This window comes from Ambystoma mexicanum, chromosome 6q (genome assembly GCF_040938575.1).
Source record: "Ambystoma mexicanum isolate Mex_15411 chromosome 6q, UKY_AmexF1_1, whole genome shotgun sequence".
NCBI classification, from domain to species: domain Eukaryota; kingdom Metazoa; phylum Chordata; class Amphibia; order Caudata; family Ambystomatidae; genus Ambystoma; species Ambystoma mexicanum.
In genome coordinates, this window is record NC_090937.1 from 795410443 (window position 1) to 795435790 (window position 25348).

Below are 25348 nucleotides of genomic sequence, written 5' to 3' on the forward strand. Positions count from 1 at the left end.
ACTGGTCACAATTACAGAACTATCAGCGACTACAGCAGGATGGGGAGCAAGTGCTTCAAGTAGTGGTGTAAGGAATCCATGGTGGCAACAGTGAAGACAGACACGAGGAATCATGATTCAAGGGTGTTTATTTAAACGGTATGCAGGTTGGAAAAATGCCTAATCTGAACCTAAATCTAAGATGGGAGCAATCTTCGACCATCAAATGAAAAATAAGGCAGTCCTTGTGACGTCTTGTCAAAATAAAAGGGCCTATACTAAGAAAAGCCTATTGCCAATCCTTACAACTAAATATAGAAAAGAATGTGGGGTAGGATTCATAAGAAAGAAAGAAGTGTTTACAAATAATATGTCAGGATGTAGTAGTCGGGTCTCCCTTCCCCATGTTTTGAGCATGAGTTAAGATGGGACCTTTGAGCACAGAACACTTCACGAGCTTCCCCAGCACGAGATGACAGTTCCGTTCTCAGCTTATAAGGAGCCTAGATGGTCAAGCCTCTTTTTGCTAAAAAGTCTTACATTCGAGGGGTCGGAAAATAATAAACCAAAAAGTTCCTTTCACATGATATTTAAGGTGATGGTGGCTCACCCCTGGGTCCCCTTCTTCCGGGAGCAGACCCTTCTTGATTTTCAGCCACCCTCTGCCAAGTTCACTGACTCTCATTCGCTCGTCTTCTCCAATTACATTTACCAGTCTTTGGGTGATGCCTTTTCACCCTTCAATCCCCCTCTGCTAAACTCAGACCCCTTCTTGACTGTTTGTTTCTATTTACTACACTGGTACCGGTGGCAAAACCTAGTCTTAATGTCTTTTTACACATATAATGGGGATAATTGCTTCTCACCCCTGGAGCCCCCTCTGCCAGGCTCAGACCCCTCTCGAGGAGTTGCCTCCCTCCGCCGGGTTCACTATGTCCTTCTCAGTCAATTTCACTTACAACATTCAAAAATCTTACTGTCTTTTCCCCAGTTCAACGTGGACATCCCACTGCCGGGTTCACTTTTTGTCAACACTCTGTTTCTTGGGACATTTGACCTCGCTCCTCTTTATTGGCATACCTATGCCGGGTTCACTCTTGCCATTTTCTCTCTCTCTTGATGTGGGATGCACTTCCCTTGAGTTTTCAATGATTTGTCAGTCAAAGACTTTTGACTGTACAGGGTTTAGCTTCAACCCCTGTATAACCACCTTGATAGTTCTTTTGCGGTCTTCCCAAGGCCTTCTGGTATTAGTAGTTTCCACAAAGATAGGAGTAATCAGAGTCTCTCGAGTAAGCACCAACGTGGTGCAGGATCCCTCTGCAGCTGGTCTTCCCTTTATTCTAACAGATCTTTGAACTTCCCTTAAGTTGCTACTTTGCGGTTTTCATTCAACACAGTTCGGTTCTTATCAGTTCTCCCCTCGACTCACCGGCTGTGATGAACCGCTTGGCCTTTCAGAATATCTGGAGTCAAGGCTGGTACCACGGTAGTAGGCATCTCTGTCAGTCTGGCTTATCCGCATAAGTACCCTCAGTGTACCGTTGACATCTGCTGCAACACACTTGAGCTATTGTCTGCGGTCCTGCAATTCCTTCTGCGGAGGCTTCGCAGGTCTGGGTCGAAAAGGGAAAGGTTGCATCTCTCCTTGTCAGCCTTCCCCGTCTTTCTCCTCCTCTTGAACTGCCATGTTTGGATAGATGTCTTGTCATGCAGTCTGCCTTGCTCGTAGTGTTCTCTCGTACTCCACATTCTATCACCGTTTGGAAGGGAAAGGGCCGTCAGGTGTGTGTGATTCTGGTCATTTGCCTGACCATGCCTGACCTCTGTATTGGGACATGCCAGGGAAACAGCTTGGGTGTTAGTACGTTGTTAGTAGTGTGTGAAAGTGTTAGTGTTGGAAAGGGGGGCAGTGTTACAGAATATTCTACATCATAGGAGGGGGAAAAGGTGTTGGAAGAAGGGGAATACTATGTCTCACCCATTGGTGTTCCACTTCCACTCCCCAAAGACCCCCCATCCACGTGATCCTCCCTCACTGGTCTACCCCCAGGAACTGGATCCAATAGCGATGGCCGTGTCCTGGCCACCTGGATGACAGACCCCTGGGGACTAGTCAAGGAGTCACCTTCGGGTTGCTCACAGTGGGCAGGGCAAACTCCAGGAACTTCTGGTCTCTCATTAACTCTCAGGGCTGCTCTCAAAATAGTTTACAGAGCAACATAATCAATGAGGATTTATGGCAGGCACATTTTACATCTTTATATGCCCATTAAGACATGTCCCAGAACTCCTGTCTGATTAAATAAACTGGGAAAGGAGTTACGATCAGGATCACATAGAGGAACTAATAAAGAGGTCCTTTGCTTCTAGAACAACGGGCCCGAACAGACAAACAAATCGGATTCTAAAATCTAACTCAGGGTTGTGGTCAAAAATACTACTCAATCTTTTTAATAAGGTAATACATTCAATGATCATCCCTAAGTCATGGCGAGGCGCTATAGTTATCCCAATCTACAAGAAGGGCGATTGGGCAGATCCGGCAAACTATAACCTGATCTCGCTTCTAGATGTAGGTAATAAAATCTTTGTGGGTATAATTTTGAGGGAATTGAGGTCATGGGCAGAGAAGGAGGGTATCCTATCTAAATATCAAAATGGGATTTAGGCGAGGCTTGTCAACCTCATTGAACGGTTTAATATTTTGTGAAAGGGGGGCCTCCTTTGTTTGGAGCATGGATTGATCTGTCACAGGATTTTGACACCGTAAATAGAGCACACACACATGTGGCAGAAACTCAGACAATGGGGCCTCCTGCCTCTACTTTTGAGCATTATAGTCGAGCACCATACCCAATCATAATTAAGAGTAAGGCTAAACCCACAGGGCCACCTGTCTGCACCTATCCCCAAGAGTAGAGGGGTTAGGCAGGGATGCATAGTTGCCCCCTACCTCTTGAACCTCTATATAGCGGATTTGGCAGCTAACTTGAGTCAACGTGGCTTAGTGAGTCCAAAGATCGGCTCAGAAAAATTAAGTTGGGTGGCCTATGCAGATGGTCTTGTCCTACTAGATCACACCCCTGTAGGCCTTCAGGACCTGTTGAAAGCTCTGGAGGAGTATGCACAGCTAATTGATCTAAAGATCAAGCCAGTCTTGTTTAAAAAACCACATACTAAATCGGCCTCTTACAACTGGTTGTTAGCGGGGCACAATATTCCTGTGGAAAAGGATGTCACATATTTAGGCTTCAACATAAGATCTTTTGCCTCCTTAAGCCAAGTTAGGATAGCCCTAGAAGGCAAGCTAGTACAACTTGGCTGCCAGGTGAAAAAAATCAATCACGTGTATTGTAAGTTTACGCTAGAACCTCTGGTTAAGATTTATATTGGCATGGTAATCCCTGTATTAATATACAGTGTGGATATATATCCAGCCATAAAACTAATGAACGGGCGGGGTCTCAAAAGAAAACCTTGGAAAAATGTGTTAACTTTTCCCCAATGGCCCTGTGGAGTGCTTCAAATATGAATTAGTCTACAGTCCCTGAGATCTCATGTTGAATGAAATGTACTCTCCCTCTTTAGGGAGTTAAACTCACTATATGTAGATGTGAAAATAATGCTGGAGGACTGCTCAAATCATTTCTTAAGGGAACTGAGAACCTATGCGTTGGAAATGTTATCTAACTGTGATTGTTTTGAAAATGATCTGATTGAAAATACAATGTATGTCAAAGGGCGCTTGAACATATCTGACTGGATTCAAACAATAACAAAATGAAGAGTACTTAGCTCCACCAGTCACTATCGCCTTTTGATAAACAAGAGGTCCCATAGCAAGATATTTAAAATACTTCCATAATGACAGGTTTTGATCAGACTTCCTTAGATTCCGTCTGAATCTACTGCCTACGAGGGAGATTCTCTTAATCAGATACAAGGAACTATTTAAGGATAATCTGTGTCCGCTGTGTGGTAAAACCAGCCCGCAAAACATCAAACCTACAATGCTGGTCTGTGATGGTACAAGAGTGATGAGAACAAATGCGTTTGCACCATTTGTGGATAATGACTGGTGGTTAGGTATGCCATCATTTTGGGAAAGATTAAGTTCGGGTGACAAATCGTTGTTAACATGGCAGGTCATAAAGTTAATGTGATCATTGAATGTGATGGGAACTGACTGGAAGGTCATAAATCATTGAGTTTTCTTGTCTTGTGTTTACTGTTGAGAGTTTCTTGTCCTTTGTTTACATGTCTCTTGGTAGAATGTCTAATGTTACAGAAATGTAATTTCCTTTTTATTGTGTTCAACATTAATTTATTAGATCATTTTCTTTATAGATGTTGTATTCCTTTTTCTTGTTTTTAGTAAAGGTTTGTAACAAACCATAGATGGATAAAAAAAATATATATATATCAAGATTACATTTTTGTAGGATTTGTGCCCAATTGAATGGAAGATTATCTTCAATGCTCTTGTGGCATTCATTACTGCAGCTCAGGGTAGAGGCCTGTAATGCTAGTTGCTAGTGTTGTTGGCCCACCCCCTAGTTAGGTGTATGCGATGAAGAGGATGGAGAGTAACACGGGGAAGGGATGATAACATATATTATTCTTTTTTCCCACTCCTGGCTTGTAATTCCATTATGTCACAAAATCAAGTTAAAAACAAACAAACCGTTGAAGGGGGTGCTTGGAACGTTGTAGAGAGGATTGTCAATGTGGGATTTTGGCTAAGGGAAGCACACAATCAAATGGCAATGGATCTCCAATGCTATTGTGTAATTACAGCCACGGGTAGGAGGTGTTTAACAGATGTTATCAGCCTGCACTCAGTTAGCCCCGAGGGGAAGCCTTTATTATATGTCAAACTCCCACTGGTTAAAAAAAAGAGAAAAGTTGGAGAAGGTGCTTGAAGTGGACACAGTCAAGACGGAATGTGTGTTGAGTAAGGGAGACACTGAGCATTGATGTGGATTGTTAGGAGAGAAACATCAGGCCATGGAAAAGCCCTCTGCAGTGTTTACAATGCCCCACAACATTCACATGTTCTAATCAATACCTATTATGGCCCTTAGAACTGGGTATTAATGCTGTAAGCAGCACTGGGAAACCCCACAGCATGCTACAGGAACATGAAGAGTCTCCTCGACCTATGGATCTGAAATAAAAACAACACACATTGCTGCCATAGAAACGGAAGATGGGATTCAGAGCATAACCGGTCTTCTATTTTCTATGTATGGGCAGGGAGGGGCCAGCAATAGAAGGGTGGCTGGGAGAAGATGAATGGGCCTGGGGAGTTTTGAGTGAAAGAGAGGGTATTGTAGCATGCCATGCATATTTTTTTTTTGCATAGATTTCTAGATATCACCTACTTTCCTCAGCAGCTGATTGACCAGTTAACTTCCCCTTGGTGCTAATGGTTAGTAAATAAGATCTTTGTAATTGCTAAGGATGAGTGTGCGTGTTCTTTTTGCATAGACTTGCATAATAGCCTGGCACTTAATGGGTTGAACACACGTAAACGCCGACAGCTCTCCTTCAGTGATTACAAATGGTGTCTTAGTAATGTGGAGTTCTTGATCTGAGAATGAGGGGCTCTCTCCAGGCACAAGTGAATCCCTGTGTCACATGCACACATGTGGAAGTGTATCCGGAGATGTGTCATTGCCATCACCAAGTGTGTCATGTAAATATTGAATGGGAGAATTGGCCCAGAAGAGGTTTGGAGGATGTCACATCTTATGCCTAGGACTGGGGATCTGGTTCATCCAATTCTGAAATGTTGGTCTGCGTCAGATGAGAATAGATTGATCCATTTCACTTCTGTTCCCGTCACTCCACCCATTGCCAAGGCAAATGTTAGCTATCTCTATGTCACACAGCACTGGCACTTTGAGTAAAGTTGGAACTCTGTGCAAGTCTGCATCCAGAGATGTGAGGAGGAATTTCCTGCTTCTTTGTGGTCTAAATGCTGATTTATGGTTTGGTCACACACCAAAGACTCACTAACCTATGGGTCTCTTCCTGGCCCAAGAATTTTATTATAAACGGCACATTTTCAAAGCTTTTTTTAGCAGTATTTGTAATACTTGTAAAAAATGTAATAGTGTATTCCCGAGCTAATACGAGCTCACAACTTGCAAGCCTTTCACAAAATGTTTTTTTCTCTTTTCTGTGGCTTACTACAAGACAACAAGAGTGGGTGTTTGCAGGGTGGATGCTATGGATGGGTACGTGTGTTAAGGCAGGTGGGATCGGGAGTATGTACACATCCACAAATGCGTACGTTTTTATGAAGTCACACAACTTCAAAGTTGTCTGATAAATTGTTGTGAACACACTTAAATGAAACCATGACCGTTCCAGGCATAAGTATTGGATTTAAATAGTGAATGGATGTATATGAATTTGTGTTGGATGTGTGGTGGGTGAAGGGATATGGGCTGAGAAAATATATTATAGCTGCTGAAAGAAGTGTTCATGTTTCAAAATTCGCCTCTGTGTTATGAAGTAAGTTACCCCAGAGCAAGATGTTCCATGTCAGACCATCGATTTGGTTGCCTATGGATGGCTTTTTTGTGCATCAGGTACAACTTGCACAGATTTTCAAACAGTAAATCACACCTGATCCTTTAGCGAATATCTCATGTGTTGCGTTAAGTTACAGCGACATTTTCGGGTCATCAGTAATAATTTACACCCAAAATACAATTCTTTGTGAATGGGCCCCCTGGCTTCCTCATACTGAAAGCCAAGCGAGAATCATTGGGTTGATACCAGAGACCTTGTTTGGGTTGGTTGTATTATCTGGACCCTGGTTTGGGTTCTTCGTTAGCTGCTAGTAGCTTCTACACAGTTGTGTGTTGCCTAATTCTTTTGTGTGAACATTATCTACTAAGGGCAATACCCTGTCAGTGTATAGAATGTGCCCCATTGTTTGGTCATGATACCAGAGACCCACAGTTTTTTAAATGATTTAGTCAGAGAGGCAATTGACAACTCCAATGCAAACCAATGTAAATATATTTCTCTAATGTCTGTTTTGAAGCTGGATAAGGTACTCGATGCTCAAGAGCTGCAGAGTGAAAAGAAAGGCAATAAAATCCACGATGAACATCTTTTTATTGTCACCCATCAAGGTAAAACTATTTATTTATTTATTGTTTATTTGTACAGCGCCTATGCACAGAGAAATGTTTCAAAGCGCTCAAGAGGGGAGGGAACAGTGGGGAAAAAACAACAGTCATTCCGAGCCCTTGACTTTCTGAATGATACGGGCCTGCACAGAGCGCGTAAGTGCATGAATAAGTTAAAATAATACATATAACAGTGAAGTAACTCTTTCATCGCGGATGACAATCCTTAGTTTTTCTAAGGATAAACTATTCCCTTCACATGCTCAAATTAAATGTTAAAAGTATCCTGTATATATGGGAAGATCACATTGTAATTGCAATTTATTCTTTTATTAAGTGCTTTTGCAAAACAGTAAAAGGGTACAACATTGTGTAAAAGCAATACAGAAACTGAAAATGCATATTTGAGAAGTAGGTGAGACTTGAGAGATTAATGTAAGATGGATAGAGTGGAAGTGGAACGAATGAAAATAGGTAGGGAGTTTGATTCTTTGGGAGCAAATAAGAACATGCATTGGCAAAGCCAATAGTTTTGGTATTTACTGCTGTCCTTTGCATTTTGAATGTATAGGCATCAGGGTGCAAGAAGGAGAGTGCAACATGTAAAGGTGGGATGTGAGAACGGAGGCAGGTGTGCACCAGAATGAGAAGGGAATAGAGAATGGCAGGAAGCCATTGAAAGAGGGTGGCATCGATGATGAGCAAGATGAAATGTAAGCGAGCAAGGGTGAGAGTGGGAGGGTAAGAGAAAAAGCGAGGGTGTGAGAGGAAGCATGAGAAAAAGTAGGGGCTGCAAGTAAAGGTGAGAGTTGGAGAATATGGATTGAGGGTGCATCCAGGGATATCTTTAAGGGTCCAAGGGTGAGAGGGAGAGTAATGGGCACGAGGAGGAGGGTGTGAAGAGGGAGAAAGTGACAGCTCAAGGTGAGAGAGTTTGCCAGTGTAAGGTGAGAGAGATTGACAGTGCAAGGGGAGAATGACATGCGCAGAGAGAGACACATGGCACAGAGAACGCATAGAGAGAGAGACACAATGTAGACAAAGGGCCTCACTACGACCCAGGCGGAGGACCATGGTGCTAATAGCACCATGGTCCATGCCGGTAACTTACCGACTCCGCCATGGAGAAAGGGGGAATTACCACCCCATTACAAGGTTGGCGGGCGGTAATTCCCCCTTCCGCCATGGCCCTTCCCCATTCCCATTTTTGCCCCATAGGGCTCAATGGGAATGGGGAAGGCGCCAAGTACGGTGCCGCAAATTGCGGTACCGTACTTAGCACCAAGGTCCCTTTGCGGGTCCCTACTTTAAAGGCTGGTAAAACCAGCCGTTAAGGTCGGGTCCCGCAAAGGGACCTCGTAATCAGGCGCTAAGTGTTTAACGACGCCGCAGCCTTTTACGGCGCCGTTAAACACTTAGCGCCAGGGTCGTCATGAGGCCCAAAGACAGTGAAAGGCAGAGAGAAAGAGTGACAGTGCATGGAGAGAGACAGAGAGATGAGAGAGTGATGCCAATGGGGAGAGAGAGAGAGAGGGAGAGAGAGAGAGAACACACACAGAGAAAGTTCTGCCTCATTGTGGCCACCGTATGCACCAAAACCAACAAATAACCTTCTACCTTCAGTTTTTACATTACAATATGTACATTGATGGCATGGCCGGGCTTGCAAGAACTGAATGAAAAGGTAGACCATGTACAGGCGCAACTGTATATTAACTGTGTAGAGGTAAGGTAGAGACCCTGAGGGGCACATTGCTGCTCCGTTTATTAGTAAACTATCAGGTTGCATATTAATAAAGGTGTACCTTTTATTGATGGACACTTTTAACTACCTCTCTCTCCACTTCCCCATATGTTTGGCTCCATCAGTTTCTCTGCATGATTTAAATCTCGACAAAGTCATTGCTTACATTTGCTGAAAAAATGCAGCTTGAACCAGAACACGTAGAAAAGTATACAGTAATCAGGGCAATCCAGAAACCAAGTGCCTTAAATAGAAGTTAGTAACTAGTTCTTGGGGGGCAGAGGTGAATGAGACCTATTTAAACCTTGGACAAATAAATGTACATGTGGAATTCACCAGGTAAAGCGTGTATTGCTATTGCAAGTGCAATGGAATGAGGGTAGGGATGTGGGAGAGAAGAGGGGACATGTGTTGCTTAATCAGAGGAGTTTTCAGTAATAAGTGTACATACATATATTGAACATGAATTGGCTTATATTGGTGTTGTGAATGTATGGCGCATATCGATCATTGGTCACTTAACAACGTTCTATCCTTGTCTGAAATGTAGCAACTGCACAGGATACATCGCACCTCCTTCTTTCTGTATTTCCTATACTTGGTAACAAGCAAGTGTTTAGGGATTGGAGGAATTCTCTGAATTGACACTGCAACCTTTTCCCTCATAATAGATTTAACTGGCTTAGGGCCAGATTCATGGAATTAGTTGCGCGAAACATAGGGAACTTGCACGCCAAACTGCGTGTGCAATCCCATTCGTCGATCCATGGAATCGAATGCACAGGACTTTCCTAGGACTTGCGTGGATTTTGCGGCAGCCTGGCATGCCCATGCGAGCGGCCGAGTGCCTTGTGTGAGACACCATGCAGATTGCGGGCATGGTTTGCACAGAGGGCAGGGAAGGGGGCCGAACACCAAAAAATGGGGAAGAACATGTTAAAACGTTGGCGTTACGAGGGGCAGTCAGTCCATCGCACGCCCACTATTGCACAGAACAATCCATATTCAGGGATCTGGCTGTGCAACCCCCCGAAAAGGCCACGCAAAGCTCACATACTATCTGCCTCCCGAAGGCAGGCTTACAGACACTTGCACATAGGAATCACTGTGCAGAGGTAAGAGTGGGCGTGTGCACGCAGCTGGTGTTCTGATCTAGCATAGAGGTGCTCTGTGCACAGGCTCGCGCAGTGATGTTCTTGGCTTGCGGGCGTTGCAGGATTTCTGCTGACTTTTCCATGAATCGGACCCTTAGTCTATGGGTTCAGTAGTATGTGCAATTACCACTGCAGTGTGGGCTAATATTCTTGCATTGGTTTTGTCGCGTCCCCCTTGTGAGTCAGGTCTCTTCAGCATAAGAGGCACAGGAATGCTGCTAGCATGCAATTATCTGGACTGTTATTCAGAGGGCCGCAAACAGCTTTAAACGTATTTTAAAGGCTCTGGTGACTTCAATCGTTTTTGTTGCAAAGCGTGCAGTCATTGGAGCAATTTTCCCACAAGCCTGAGCATTGGTGGGACTCAAACTATAAATCGTCCGTCCAACCCAGCTCACTTGGGGGTACATCTGATGTGAGGAAGAGTATGCATAAAGTGCTGAGTTTCAGTAAAATAAGTGCCTTTATGCTGCGGAGGGAGCTTTAATTCTACACCGTAACATAAACACACCGACGACTTGCAGAGCCTCTGCAGACAATTTTGTCAATAAAAGTAAAACTAGACACCCACACCCACAAGTAAGTACATGGACATTTTGGAACAAAACGTTTGTTCCCAGGCAGTAAACTGCCTGATTTGAGATGCGGCCTGATTTGAGAACCGAGGGAAGTACCATTTAAAAAGTTGGGTTCAGTTGTGCTGGGATCAAAACTGCTTGTATCATACAAGAACTTAGCAAAAGGGCCATCAACAGCTACCAGAAGCTACTCTCCAAACTAATAGTTGCCATACAAATATACTACCGTCACTAACACTTTGTTTGGGGACGTGTACAAAGGAGCACCAGAGCATAAGAAGATTATAGTACAGTCTTCATTATACTTTAAAATGCTCATCAGATCATTATTTTGATCTCGTGTGTGTGTGTGTGTGTCTGTCTAGACAGGCTCCCTAGCATGAGGTGGCGCCGTACCTGGAGGAACAGCCAGTACCAGATGAGTCCAAGCCCGTAGAGGAGGCAGCAGCTGTGGCTGAAGGCAGTAGAAGGGGTTTAGGTGCAAGGACACAGTGGTGCCGATCTGTGGGGGCCATCCCAAAGAACCAAAGTAACACTGCCAAAGCCATTCTTGCACCTGCTGGGCGTACTCTTGCGCTCTAACCTGGGGCGCTGATGCAATACCCACCTCTCCCATGCTGGGTGCCGCTGTCATCGTCAGATCACAACAATGCCTGGAGTATAATCACGCCATAGACAGGGTAAAGGGACACGTGACAGCTCAACCCAGCGATAAACATAATAGAAATACTGCAGATGTTGCTGCAATGGGAGACGTGGTTATGTGTTTCCTTTCTGGTATGATTATCAGAAAACTAACATTTATAGTACGTTTTTAGAAAACGCGATTAGCCATTCAAAGGATTATCTAGCATTCAGTGTTTGCATTTTTACGATTGGTTGGTACTAAGGTTTTCATTTAAACGATTCTTTCAAAATGTGTAAAATGTGCTGTTTATTTTTACTTCTCGCTAGAATCCTTTGTTTACGCCATATCTCCTAACATTTACTTGCATCCGGCGAGAATGCTCTGTACTAGCACTGTCCCTTTTGGATGAGGGAAAACCCCTGCTAGCATGGTCCCATTGAGTGTTGCCAGGCCAGAAGGACAAAATAAGCTGAATGCCCCTTTCATTTATTTTTCGTTAATACAATCAATCTTTAATAAACAGTGAAAGAACACGACATGTGATTTTAAAACAATAAAAAGAACATCAAATGAATTATTTAAAAAGTGTTACAGCATAAATAAGTCTCAAGACAGCTAAAAGCGAAACACGAAACATTAAAATGTTTGAAAAATATGCTAATTTATCTGGTTTCATCAGATTGTAGATTCACTGATTTGATGAAGGCAACAATTGCAATGACACAGGAAGTTGTCCACCCAGCTAAACATAGATTCCAAAAAGGTTCACTAACGACATCGTACAGAGTAGATAAATGTTTCCCAAAGAATCGTGCTCAATGTTGTTCCAGAATTTAACATTCCATTACCAAGTGCCTTAAAGATTCAGCTGGGTCTCATACGAGACAGAAGCGACAAATGGATTGTTCGTAAGAGATAATACGATATCGATCAAGGATTTCTTTGGTGAGTATCAAAAAACAGGGGATTCCACAAGTGTATCACTTTGAGCAGTGACACTAATTAAGAAAGAATAGGAATAACACATCATTGGTCTTTCTGGAATTCTATCCAATAATTGCTAGACTCATAAATGTTTATTACCAGGCACACTTCAGGGGGCAAGTCACTGATTTAGCCTGTTCTTAAACACCTCAACTCAGCCTGGTAAATGAGTACCAACACAGGTTGGGTGATATTGTATGTATTTTGTTCTATATAAAGCACTTTAGCGTAAGTGCTGTCTAATAACATATAATGACTTACTGTGATGTCATCAGAGGTCAACGGTCATGTGATGGCACTTCCGCTACCCCTGGCATTTTGGTGAAATTACATCCCTGGGTGCCGACCAATTGTATGCCGAAAGCAATTTCTAACATGCCATGATCACTTATGGTGTTAGGAGTAACTGAGAAGCTAGTGCATCTAGAATGGAGCCAGGCGCAGGCAAATATCTAGTCTAATGTGGAAGTATGTTTGCCATTTCTGCAAGTATAAGCTATGGCAGAGGAGGGGGTACAAAAATCATTCATTAACCCCAACCCACGTCCATTCAGACATGTCAACAATTATCTCCCATTACCCTTTTTGGTCGAGGACCATGCACCACTCCCCCAATCATCCAGGCACTCGAGATCAATACAATTAGAGTTAAATTCCCCAACAAGTAATATCTGATCACTTGGAAACTTCTGAAGCCAGCCCTGTATAAAAGTGGTTAACAAGCAAATAAAGGTGTCGTGATTTTTCAATTTGTGATGCCAGTAGATGTTCGTAATCAGACAATTCATCAACTGTCCCCCTTTGTGTTGTATATGAGTTGCAAGAATTCCAGTGCATACTTCGTATGATCCAAGTATTAATATGTTAGAGGATGAACAAATGTCTGTTATTAAGCTACCAGAAGGACAACCTAAAGGACCTTGCTTGGCAGGAAAGAAGATAACCATACATGACTGGAGAGTCGACCAGCCATTTCTCTTGTAGGGCAAAGATGGTTGAGGTTTGTCATTTGGGTCCCAGTTCAACATTAGTGAACAAGTGTCCATTGCCTCTCGTGCTCCATGACAATACTATAAGTTTACCTGTCGCGATTGTAGTACTAGTAGCAGAATTTCACTGATGCAGTGATGCTTTTATTAGCCACGACCAAGTATTGGTCTGCTCAGAGATTTGGTTCATATTTTTAAGACATTGGATTTCCTCAGTTCAAATTGATTGTTTTCCACTGTCACACGTTTGGACAGCTTTGCCACAATGCCATGTGTAGTGGGAAATGTCAAACCCCAATACTCTGAAGTGTTCCCTTTCTGTCGTAATGTGATCAAAGATTAATTTTGAATTTAGATAGACAACAGAGCAAGTGGCTTTAGAGAGATTGGTGAAGTCTACTCTTTGTATGTCATGTGAGGAGATTTTAGATAGATTTGGTATGGCCGAAAGCAGCTGTAGTACAAATACCCCTTTAAAACAAGCTGACTCCCAACCGAAAAATGCATGCATTGAGTGCAAAAAGGGGTGTGGTTTGGGGTGACATGGGTGAGAATGGTAGGAAAATCATATACATTTCACTTAGAGAAGGGCGTTAAATGGGTGGGGCACATAGCCAAACAGCACAAATCCATCATCTCCTTTGAAATACATTAGAGACTCTCATTCAAAGCCCCTATTTGAAGGTCTTATGTTAAAGATCTTACTCTAATGTCAAAAAAGTTTGGCTTAAGGGAAGTGCTTTCAGCGCCACCTAATAGTTAAAACTAAAATGGAGCAGAAGCGGGATAGCGCGCATGGAGGGTTTTGGTATGGAAAAGAGACTCAGAATGCAAAGATCAAGTAGGAATGTAGAATGAGATTAAAGAACAGTGGTAAGGTAAGACAACCCATGTGGAGCATTAATAGTCAATGCATAAGAAATGGAAGTGTAGGCGAATGTCAAAGGAGAGCCAAGAAATAGATTAAAGGTAAGTAGAAATGGGCGAGCGGGCAGAGAAAAGAATAAGGGTGCAAACAGAGGAATTAAACATGGAGTCAATGGGATGTAGTTTATAGGTAGGAAGATCGATCAAAAGAGTGGAACAGTGATCAAGACACGAGAAAACCAAGGTGGAGATGAGAAGTTTATTAGCTCTGAAAGTAAGATAGTGAAACGTTTTTGAATGTTGTAATGACAGACTACAGGAGCGAGTGACATTGGAGATGTGAACAGAAAACAAGAGAGGTACCAAAGGCGTGCAGAGAGAAGGGGAATAATAGAAGGGGGAAAAGAAATGGGAGAAGAAGAAAGACGAGGAGGATTGTTGGTGGAGGGAAAATAGAGAATTTCAGTCTTAGAGACTTGAGGTGTAGGAAGTGGGAATGCATCCAAGATGGGGTAGAGAGTAAGCAGACATTGATGTTCGTATGGATGGAGTCAGAGTAAGAGGAAAAAGATCTGGCAATTGTCAGCGTAGAAATGGGAGAAATGACACAAGGAGTTGATAATATCAGCAAGAGAAGAGCTATAGAGTGAAAAAAAGAAGGGGGCGGAGGACCGGATCTTGGGAGGCACCATACTGAAAGGAGGAGAAATATTTACTAGACAAAGTAACTGAGAAGGAGTGATCTGAAATATAAGAGTAAAACCAGTTAAGAACAGAACCTGAAAGACCTAGAGAAGAGAGAGAAGAGAGAAGAAGATGGTGATAAATAGTAGTCGCAGAGAGGTAAAGAAGAATCAAGATGAGGATTGCTTCATAGCTCGTTGAGAGCAATGAGTTAGATACAGAGCGAAAGGCAGTTACGTAGCTGGAGAGGGCGAAACACAGATTGATAGGGTGGAAGCAGAGAAATGACATCAAGATAATCAGGCATAGACAACGCGTTCGAGAATTTTAAAAATATAGGGAAAGACTGTGTATTTGAAGGACGGGCAGCGTGCAGATGAGAGGGACCGATTAAAATAGCAGTGAGGAAAAAAAGAATAAAAGGATAGATTTTCAAAATAAAGGATGAAGGAAGTGGATTGAGCGATAAGCAGTGAGATAGACATGCACAATCAATCTGGCAATATCAGAGTCAGAAAGAAGAAGGGAGAAAGAAAAACGAACAGGTGACTGGTTGAGGAAATTGGCAGAGGGCTGAAATTGGCTAAATCTGTAGAAGTAATGGAAGATTGTAGGGAGGGGTCAGATAAAGGCAGAGATCGAATTTGATTCAAGATCTGGAATAAGAGGCAATGATGAGGAGAGAGAACACGAATGAGTAAGAATAGCATTGTTACTTAGGAGTTAGAGAAGAGTAATAAGTAGAGTTTAGGGAAGAGAGTGAGTGAAGATCGGCAACAGAGTGCAATTCTTTTCAGAGTCTTTCGACACACATCAGATCCTGTGCCTTCTACTTGCAGGACCTTTGGGCCTGTTTAACCCTCAAGTTTGCGGAGGCCGCACCAATGCTACTACCACGGGTATAGGCCTAGACGGATACCAGTGTGAATGTGGGAAGGGCATGCAACTTCACCATGCCTACTCCTGTGGTACTTGTGCACTATACTAACGTTTGACAGTGTGGTTAGACACAGATGTTGGATAGCTGATTAACCCGTAATACAGGGCTTTCTGTAGCAGGGATGTTGTTGAAGATGCTACCAGTCAGTGGCTTAACTGTGCTTGATGTTACAAAGTTGATCAGCCCAGCTCCATTTATTTTATTTTATCAGGCATAGGGCAAACCTAGCTCAAGAGCAGCGGAGCACTTTGCAATGAGATGGGTCCAGCATTGTGCCTGGCATTTTATACATTTGCCAGTACTGTAGGTGGAGGGAGGGATTTATACTAAGCCGACCCTGCCTCGGCACCTTCCTTGAAATGGACACATCCATTGTGTGAGTCTTCTTGCCATATTTTTCCTTGCACAGCTTCCTCTTTAAATGTAACTAGCACCTAGATACCCGAGGGTTCAGAGTGCTGCTACAAATGCATAAATACATAAATAAATATATTTGTCAGGCAGGTATTTGTGAAAGGGCCATTCCTTAATGTTAAAATTATGATTATTTTGTAATTATTTCGTATTAACAGATTTATTGAGAGCGGAAAAAGCTTAAATTAGGAATGCAGCACTTCACAAGTCACATGAGCTTGATGATCTAGCTGCCATTTTGTAACTGGTTTTACCAAATTAGAAAAATGCTGGTGCTAACTCCCATGACCCAGCTGGCTGGAATTGTTTCGAATATGTGTGCTCTGATGCTGGGTGGGACCTTGTTTAGGGGGCTGTGGAAGCGGGTCTGGTGCAATGTGATGAACAGGCAAGGAGGGGGTGGAGGGAGACTTTTCTCTGTCATCCGTGACATACGCCATCGAGTTGAGTTCCCTTGACATTTCTGGAACAATCTCGGCAGCGACACTATGCACTCATGATATGATATGATAGTTTATTTATATAGCGCCTATGCAGAATGTGTTTCAAAGCGCTTCAAGGCAAGGGAGGGAACAAGGGAAAATACAATGACATTCTTACAGGCCACGAACAATAAGTATGTGAAATTAACTATTGTACTCGGTGTGACGATATTTCAGATAGTGCAAGAGCTAAGACATAGATAAGGAACGGAGGAGGAGAGTGGGAAGGAAATGGAAACAGACAGGCGACTACCATACTAGGTCTGACGACATTTTTGGTAGAGCCGGAAGGGGTAGCAACGTCTAGGGATTGTTCGGGTGGGCTTAATGCTATAGGATGCTCTAAGGTAAATTCATGGTCTTGCTTTAATGCCTAACGTACAGATCAGTAGAAAGAGTGCTCAACCCCCTTTGGAGGCGGTACACAGGAAACTGATGGCAGTAAGTGTACAGTTTATTCTGTTTGCAAACTGCAGAACGGTAAGCTTATCCAAGAATCGTCTGGAAGCTACAAGAAAAGTATCACTTCAAATGACACTATGGCAGAATCATTCCACTTCATGAAATAACACTTCCACAATGCTTATTCAATGTATTCCTATCCATCTATTTCAATTTTGTTTTTCGCCCCCGCAATGATGTCTGTGTTAAAGGCTTTACAGATGTATGATTAAATGTAAACCTTTATTTTTTCAGCATATGAATTGTGGTTCAAGCAGATATTGTGGGAGCTGGACTCTGTCCGGGAGATCTTCCAGAAGGGGCATGTGAGTGTGTTAACAATTTATTTGGACACATAGATGTGGTTGTTTTGCGACTGCTGTGCTATGCTGCAAGATCTGTGTTTGCTTGCATTGAGGTAAGTTATTTCCTCCCCCAAACCCAATAAGGGATTGGAATAGATAACAGAAGAGCACAACAAAGCGCCCAATTGCCTCCAAGTGTCAAAGCGTTGCTTTACCTCTAACAGAAACCCTTCCCAGGTCATTAACATTAGCTTTCCAATCAGGTTCTTGATTCGCATTATTTGGATTTTTCTGAATGATTTCCTTCCTTGTGTTGTTCTTCAACTATTCACAATGTACATTTTTACTTTTTGGGTCTAGGACTTTACATTTCCAAAACATACCCTCTTTTCTCACAACCGTCTATGACTCCATCCTTCCACCAATTGCCCTATCATTTTAAGCAGCTGTGGGCATATTTTTTTAACCTAGGCAGAAACAAACATAACTCAGGTCAATTTCAAGATCTTTCTCCATTCTACAGAGTAGGGGGTGGGCACTGACCCCGAGATGGACAAAACGGGCACCTTTAGCTATCTTTTGTTCACCTGCTGATAGCAGCCATCCCCTAGTTAAGGCCATATTTCTGGTGTGGAGTGTGTTAAAAAGGTAATAAATGTGTTTATGTTGTTTATACAAAGCCATTTTGGCTGTGAGTAAATAAATAAATAAATGAATAAACAAGCTAATCCTATGCCACAGTACCATAGTAAATCAAAGGAATGCCCGTATAAAAGTAGGTTACATACACTTTATGGAAGTTGAAACCATTTAAAATGGTTACACTAGGACATATTGTGCAAAACACTGAAAATTCAATGGTCGAGAAACAGCCATTCAAGGGGCATTGACCATTAATGTTAAAGTCCACCTCAAGATCATCTCCTTTTAGCTGTTCACTGGAATCTTTAAAGTCCATATACTATAGCTGATGTATCACAAATGCCAAATGCAGGGTTGTTCAGTTCAATCGTTCTGCTGGCGTGGCATTTGGTCAAGACATTGCCAAGTACTCTAGTTGTAGTTGGCCCTGTTGGTTAGCATGGCTCTAATGTCACTACATGTTATGATATGATAGGTTATTTATAACACGCTTAATACCCAGAGGTTTCAAAGCGCGGAGCATGTTGCCCCTGAGCTAGCCGCCCGAGACAGTATGGGCTAATTTTTTCTGGTTACAACATACATTTGGTGTGCATTGCCTCTTGCGGTCTAGTTTCTCTACCCCTTCCAGATTGAGGAGGAAATGCCAAAACAATGGAAATGGGCAAAGCAACCTAACTTGAGGCAAAAACAGACGCAACAATGCAAATGGTATTTAGTGGTTGGGACTCTTTTGTTGTGTACAACCTCTGTAAAGTTTACATAACCTACATTCCAGTTGTCAGGTCGGGCATCTCAAATCATTAAAATAATATGTTGTGTGTTTCTTGAGAATTTCAGCACTGGGCTTTAGTAACGGGGGCTCGTCACCCAGTAACACAGGCAAGGAAGAAACTTTGCTTGTGGTTCAGGATAGATGAGAACTTCTTGCACTTGAGATTTAATAGAATTTACCGTAGGTAGGCTTCACAGTTACAGTTCTCTGACTTTCTCAATTGTTGTTTGTCTCAGATCCCACAGTCCCTTTCTCCCTGTGGAAGTGTCAAGTCCTTCACAGGGTCTGGAAAGCTGGAAGTGTGTTGACCTATGACACATCTTCCCTGCTGGGTATACAGAGACAACGGAGTACACCAATGGTCTTGGTCTTGGTATGCATGATACGGAGGAGTGTTCTACAAGGTACTGTACACAGATTCACCATCAGGAGGTCTCAGCAAGTCATTCATCTTTTTCCTCTAGGTCTGGGGTCTGCAACCTGTGGCTCTCTTGATGTTATGGACTACAGCTCCCACAAACCACTCTTTTGACTTTGCTGGCTAGAGCTGAAGCGGGATGTATTACAAAACATCTGGAGAACCAAATGTTGCTGATCCCTGATCTAGGTTTGTACACCCAGTCTTTGGGTAGATTACTTCTTATTCATACTGGTAAACCAAAAGAGCAGACACTCAATGATTATGAAGAATGGGGATGAGGATTATGGGCCCAAGCCACAATAATTGGGCTCCATCCATTTTCTGCGGCAGCCACATATTCCGTGTCAGGCTCCAAATTCACCTTTCAGTGGCGTTTTCCCAGGAAAAATCTCACTTTTACATCTCGGTTAAAGCGGACAGAAATGGTCTTGGCTCTTTGTGGGCATGGCCATATACAACCACATCTGCACCCCACATATACCTTTCAGGGCACATTCTCAACGGAATGACGGGAAGATGTCTCCAGTATTGCAGAGTTAGGCGGTGCTTACTGAAATAGACCAAAGTTCTACCACCAAACAGGGAGCACTTCACAGTCAGCCAAGTGAGGGTACTTAGCTGAGGATCTTAGGTTTACCTGGTGTGGCCCTTAACCTAGCTATTGATAACCAGGACGTGTGTGCTATTGAGATCTGCAGTCAGAGATCGCCTTGAAAACAGCATGACCAGACAGCAGAAACAGAAATAATTACAGGGATGCTGAAACTGCATCAGCTTAGGCTTTTGTTTTAAACGGATGTATATTTTATTAATGTAACAACAGGTGTATGTATGTGAACTCCGTTAGCAATTATGAAAGAGGAGTGAGTATGTAACAACAGATTTCACATACGCAGATACATAATAAGTAAGCAACTCCATATTACAGGAGCATACTAATCAGATAAAGGCAACTCTCAAACAAACTACATGGAAAGATAATGACAGAAAGACATAATTACGTTCAAATAAAAGGGTGGCAGGGCTACACCTGGCAAAGTGATGTCTTGATAGTCTTGATTGTCTTTGCGGTCCTGTGCTTTATTAGCTAATGGAGAGCGTTATTGACTTCCTCTCAGCCAATCAGCATGCTCAGAACACAGTCAATGACTACGGGTATTGAGTTCCAGTTCCTAACTTCAGAATCAGCCAGGGAAGAAACTGAAAACATTTCTCTGCATTCTAGAAACAGCAATGCAATTTCCCAGACAGATTTCTATCAGCAAGTCATCCAAACCTAATTAAACAGACCGAAATGAAAGCTAAAATACTTTCCAAAGCTTTCACTTATGTAAAGAGAAACTAGTCCCTTTAACATTGCACCTATAGCAAGCTCATTCTAAAGGTGCTCCAGCTCAACCAAGTTTATAATTAAAATGCTTACATTATAAAGGCAACTTTGTTATTTAAATGTTACAAACTAAAACATCTTTTTATTGAGTAACACTTTCTACAGTGTTTCACTAACATGTTTGATTTAACTTCAAAACATGTATTGCTATTACACCTATGTCCTAATAACTTTATAGACTGTGGGACGTGTAATTATCTCTTTCGATAGTGACCCTTTTCCACCCTATGACCCTCGGCTTTTCCTCAAGCCATAACTTGGTAGAAGGCTCATTGTCCTGTGATAGCGACTCATTCCTCGGTCTACAAGGGTATTTTAAGAACTTCCACAGAGAGGCTGGATTCGTATTCTAATTGCACTGTACTTGGAAAATGTACCCTCTCTTTGAATACAAAGCATTACAACATTTTCCAGATCAACAAGATCACCTAACTGAGCCTTTCCACAAAACATATCTTTTTGCGCATGTAACAGCACCCATTAGCCTTTTGGCCAAAGTCCCTTTTACTTTTTCATTTTACTCTCTGTTTGAAAATATACCTTTTCAAAATAAGTTAGCCCAACAAGCTCATCTAACCAAGTCTCCACTGGTGCATTGTGGGGCTTTTCATTTCCTCTAATCCCCTCTTTTGTACACGTTACCGTTCACAGGACCCATTAAGAATTGCGCAGATTCAATGATTTTTACATTCACGCTGCACCTAAGAGGTCTACTAGAGTGTGCCGACTGGTTGCTTGGTTGCCCTCAAAGTCTTACTGGGTACCTGGCCCCTTTTGACAGGTCTCCCCTGCACTGCCTCTGGGCCTGTCACGCACTAGGGGCTGTAACTGTAACCTCTAAAGTCCCCCGCCTCATTACACTTACCCAGAGCTGTTCAGTCCCAGCTGCACTTACTCAGAGCAATGCTGCCCTGATTGCACTTTCCCCTCCCCCCCTTGCACGTCCCCGTCCCATTCCACTGCACTTTGCGTTCCGCACTTACATGGTCTGAATGACACAAGGCCTAGTAAGATTGTTTGTCTTGTCCTCTCTACGTACCATGCCTGTCTTGTCACGTGTAGAAACCTGTGTGTACAGATGCATTATTAATGACTTATCATATCATATCCTAACGCATAGGATCACCCTGATTTTTTCTGCTCACTTCAGTTCAGAACTCACTCTTTTTTTGATATGACCAAAGCATTTGTGTCAGGCTATCAGGACCTATGGCACATGACCAGAAGTTGTCAGGGATCATTACGAGTTTGGTGGTAGTTTAGAGGTAAATCCATGGAATTACTGCTAAACTCAATTACTGTTACCGCCACTCGGTCCATTGGAGTTTTCATGGGATTGCAAGTGGTGGCAATTCCCAATTTTACAGTCCTTAGGGCTGCATGGGGATTGTTGGCAGATTTACCTCTGGTGGATACTTCATGGCAAATCTGCCAGTTGTTGCCGTTAAAGTGGCCGATTCACTTCCAGCTTTTTGCTGGAGGTACATTCTCCACTTTAACTCCAAATGTACAATTCATCAGTATGGGAAAACAGTGGTAATTCCGTTATGGTGGTAATGGAATTAATGCTACTTTTTTTCCCAGACCTCCTAAATTGTAATGATGCCTTTAGTTACTGTTTTCTCTCTGAGTCCAGTATGGCCACAAGAGTGACCTCTGTTTCCTTCAACTTATTTCAAGTCATGTGAGCAGGATTTTGAATCTTGCACTTGACTTTTGCAAAAAAGTCTCTTTTTCATTGTCTACAACAATAAAGAGAATCACTTTTTTGCAATCATTGGCCAACTCCTGTGTTCGCTTTTTCGATAATGATGTTATTTCAAGTTTAGATTCTCATACCACTATTTCCAAACACACTGTGCCAGGTATTCACATTTTCAACAATTCTTTGCTGTTTTTGAAATGCAGGAGTCGTATTATAGAGTCTCAGCGGTGACTACATTTGTTTAGGGTGCATGACACATGTCAGGAGCCCTATACTGGATGTACAGAAGACTGAACTCGGATTCCCAAAATCTTTGTCGTGCCTTGAAACACTTGTGTATAGGCGCGTTATAAATGCCATATCATATCATATAGCTCAAGAACGAAATGACCCTCATTTAAGTATGATGGTTCCTGAGCTGCTTTTCATATCACAATAGTATCTTTTTTAAGGAGAGGAAGGTCAAAAGGTCATTGATACTGTTTTTGGCAGTTCACCCTCCTTTAAATCTTGGTCCCCCGGACTTCTCCATCCTCCTTGCTGGAGTGGCATACCTTCTGCCGTCTCTTTATCCTGCCTTGGGTCAACCCAGCCTCTCATGCCTTCTTGCTGGGTTCCCTCTGCTTTTTTCTCTACCTCCTCCTCCCTTCTCTGTTACCTCCTCCTCCTTTGTGTTGTTACATCCTACTCCTTCTCTGTTGTTGCCACCGTCTCCACTGCCACAACCATCTCCACCAGTTTTACCACATCCCCTCTACTGACAGCAAATCTCCCACTGATACTACCACTATCTCTTCTCTCCTACAGCCCCTCCTAATCACTACTTCGATTGTACTCCAGCACTGTGCCACCACTTGTTACACACCTTTTCCATCAGCCCACACTGAGCAACTTCCTCCTACCATCATCTATTCCCCTCCCCCACCCCATCTATATATTAATGCAAATGTACAAAAATACCTAATTCGACCAACACAATTCGGTCATTTCTCATTAGGTAATGTTGCATTCGATTCTGTGGATACCCAAATATCAGGACCAGCCTATGAAATGGCCAAATGGTAGTGATCCTCCCCTGACTATCTATGCTGCTACTTGTGATTAGCTGAAGACTGTCAAATGGTAGTGATCCTCCCCTGACTCCCCCAGCTGCTACTTGTGTTTAGCTGAAGACTGTCAAATGGTAGCGATCCTCCCCTGACTCTCCCTGCTGCTACTTGTGTTTAACGGAAGACTGTGAAATGGTAGTGATCCTCCCCTGACTCTCCCTGCTGCTACTTGTGATTGGCTGAAAACTGTGAAATGGTAGTGATCCTCCCCTGACTCACCATGCTGCTACTTGTGTTTAGCGGAAGACCTTGCTATTTCCAGCAGCTGGATTGGAAACTTTAAATACACAAGGGAAGCTTTTGCAACACTTTGTTTTTGATGTGCCTGCTGGCAAATTCAAATATTGTATCCCTAGCATGAAATCCTCCTGACAGGGTGTTAGGCACAATTGTATGCAGTACCCTTAGGGTGCATTTCAACAGCCCTGACCTCCTGGCAGTAATAACCCAACCTTTGGTATAAGTCTGTACTACACAGTTTGGTAGTGTGGACGAGTAGCCAGGCTTATCTCAAGAGGGGACAATGTGAGCTATAGGAGAGTTACACAGAGATTCACAGTGACAATTATCCAAGCAAACACTTACACACAGGGTTTCTTGTATTTCTGTATTACTGTTGGCATTCAGAATTAGTTAAGAGCAAGTAAAAAGGAAAAGATTATTAGAGCAAACAAGTTACAGACAAATATTTCTTAAGCAGGCAAATACTTACAGATCCCCCAGTAAGAGTCATTCGGTTAAAACAGGCTAAGCCAAAGTCAGTAGGCAAGAGTCTAGATGGGCTGAAGCACTTCTTTGAAGGTAAGTAGAAAAGTCTTTGCACAATGTTTCTGAAGTCCTTGAAGAAAAAGATGAATAAATGTAGGGCCACAAGCTGTTAGACTTATGAGTAGTAGAAGATGCAAGCAACTCTACAGCAAGAGGTAAGTTCTCTTAGACTTTGTACAGTACCTTTAAAATGATGAAAAGATGCAGCAGATGACTCCTGTTCCTGTGCAGCTCTGCAGATCTCACTGTTCCTGGGCCTCAGTCGTGGGGAAAAGAGGAAGGACATTGGGGGACTCCTGCACTGCACTGGGACAGTCAAAACTTGCAACCGGCAAACTTAGCTTTCAGATGCTGTTCAGTGTTTCAGCTCCTCACGTCTACCGCAAATAGCAACACCGCCATTCCTGGCTGTCGAGATGGACTTTCCTTGCTTCTGGTGTCCCGCACTCTGTTGAGGGGACTCAGGCTCTGTCAGTCCTGCTTCCTGGGAGTCCAGAGGATCTTCCTGGAGCTCTTGGCCAACTTAAAAGGAATACACACAAACTGGTGTTCCTCTCCCTGGCTCTACGGTGTACAGCAGCAACTCTGTGGAAATTCAACCAGCTCAAAGATGGATGTCCAGGTGGCTTACTTTGGAGTTGATTGGTCCCACCAACTCAAGGGGAGAAGTTGTCCTTGCAGGGGCTTCTCTGTCGATGCAAACTTGGCTTTTTGGCACTGCAGCAGGGCTTCACTGGGCAAACCAAGGAGTTGCAGCAGGCGTCCACTTCAAGTTCTTCTTTGGTTCCTTCATCTAGTGGTCAACTCTGCCTTCCAAACCAAAATACTCACCTTTTATACAGTTTGCTCCCTTTCATTCCAGCCTAGCTATCAATCACCCAGCAGGGTGGCTGTCCTTGCAGGACAGTCAGATCGACAATCATCACAGAGTACATTTGGGTCTCCTAGAAGACTAAGCACAGGGACTTTCAGGCACCTCCCTCACTTCCTGCCTACCCCAGACACCCTGGAGCCAGAGGCGGGTTTCACTCGTGAATCCCGCTAAAGGCAAAATGAACAAAGGGACCAAACCTGGTTTGGCGAGCAGAGAAATTCTCAAGAAGGACCTTTTTACAAAGAAATAGTGAAAAACGACGACCAGGGCCATGTTGACGAAAATTGCACCCTTGGGTGCTTTACTGCAGCTGCAAACAGAGCC

General features: G+C 43.0%; 1 protein-coding gene across 2 annotated transcripts in view; it reads left to right on the forward strand.

Annotated features, from left to right (window-relative positions):
• Positions 1-25348, forward strand: part of TDO2 (tryptophan 2,3-dioxygenase) — a 114694-nt gene that overhangs the window by 35076 nt on the left and 54270 nt on the right. For both annotated transcript variants that reach the window (XM_069630324.1, XM_069630323.1), the window contains exons 3-4: positions 7043-7133; positions 17291-17361. In XM_069630324.1, coding sequence (XP_069486425.1) covers positions 7043-7133; positions 17291-17361 — 162 coding nt within the window. The remainder of the gene's footprint in view (positions 1-7042; positions 7134-17290; positions 17362-25348) is intronic.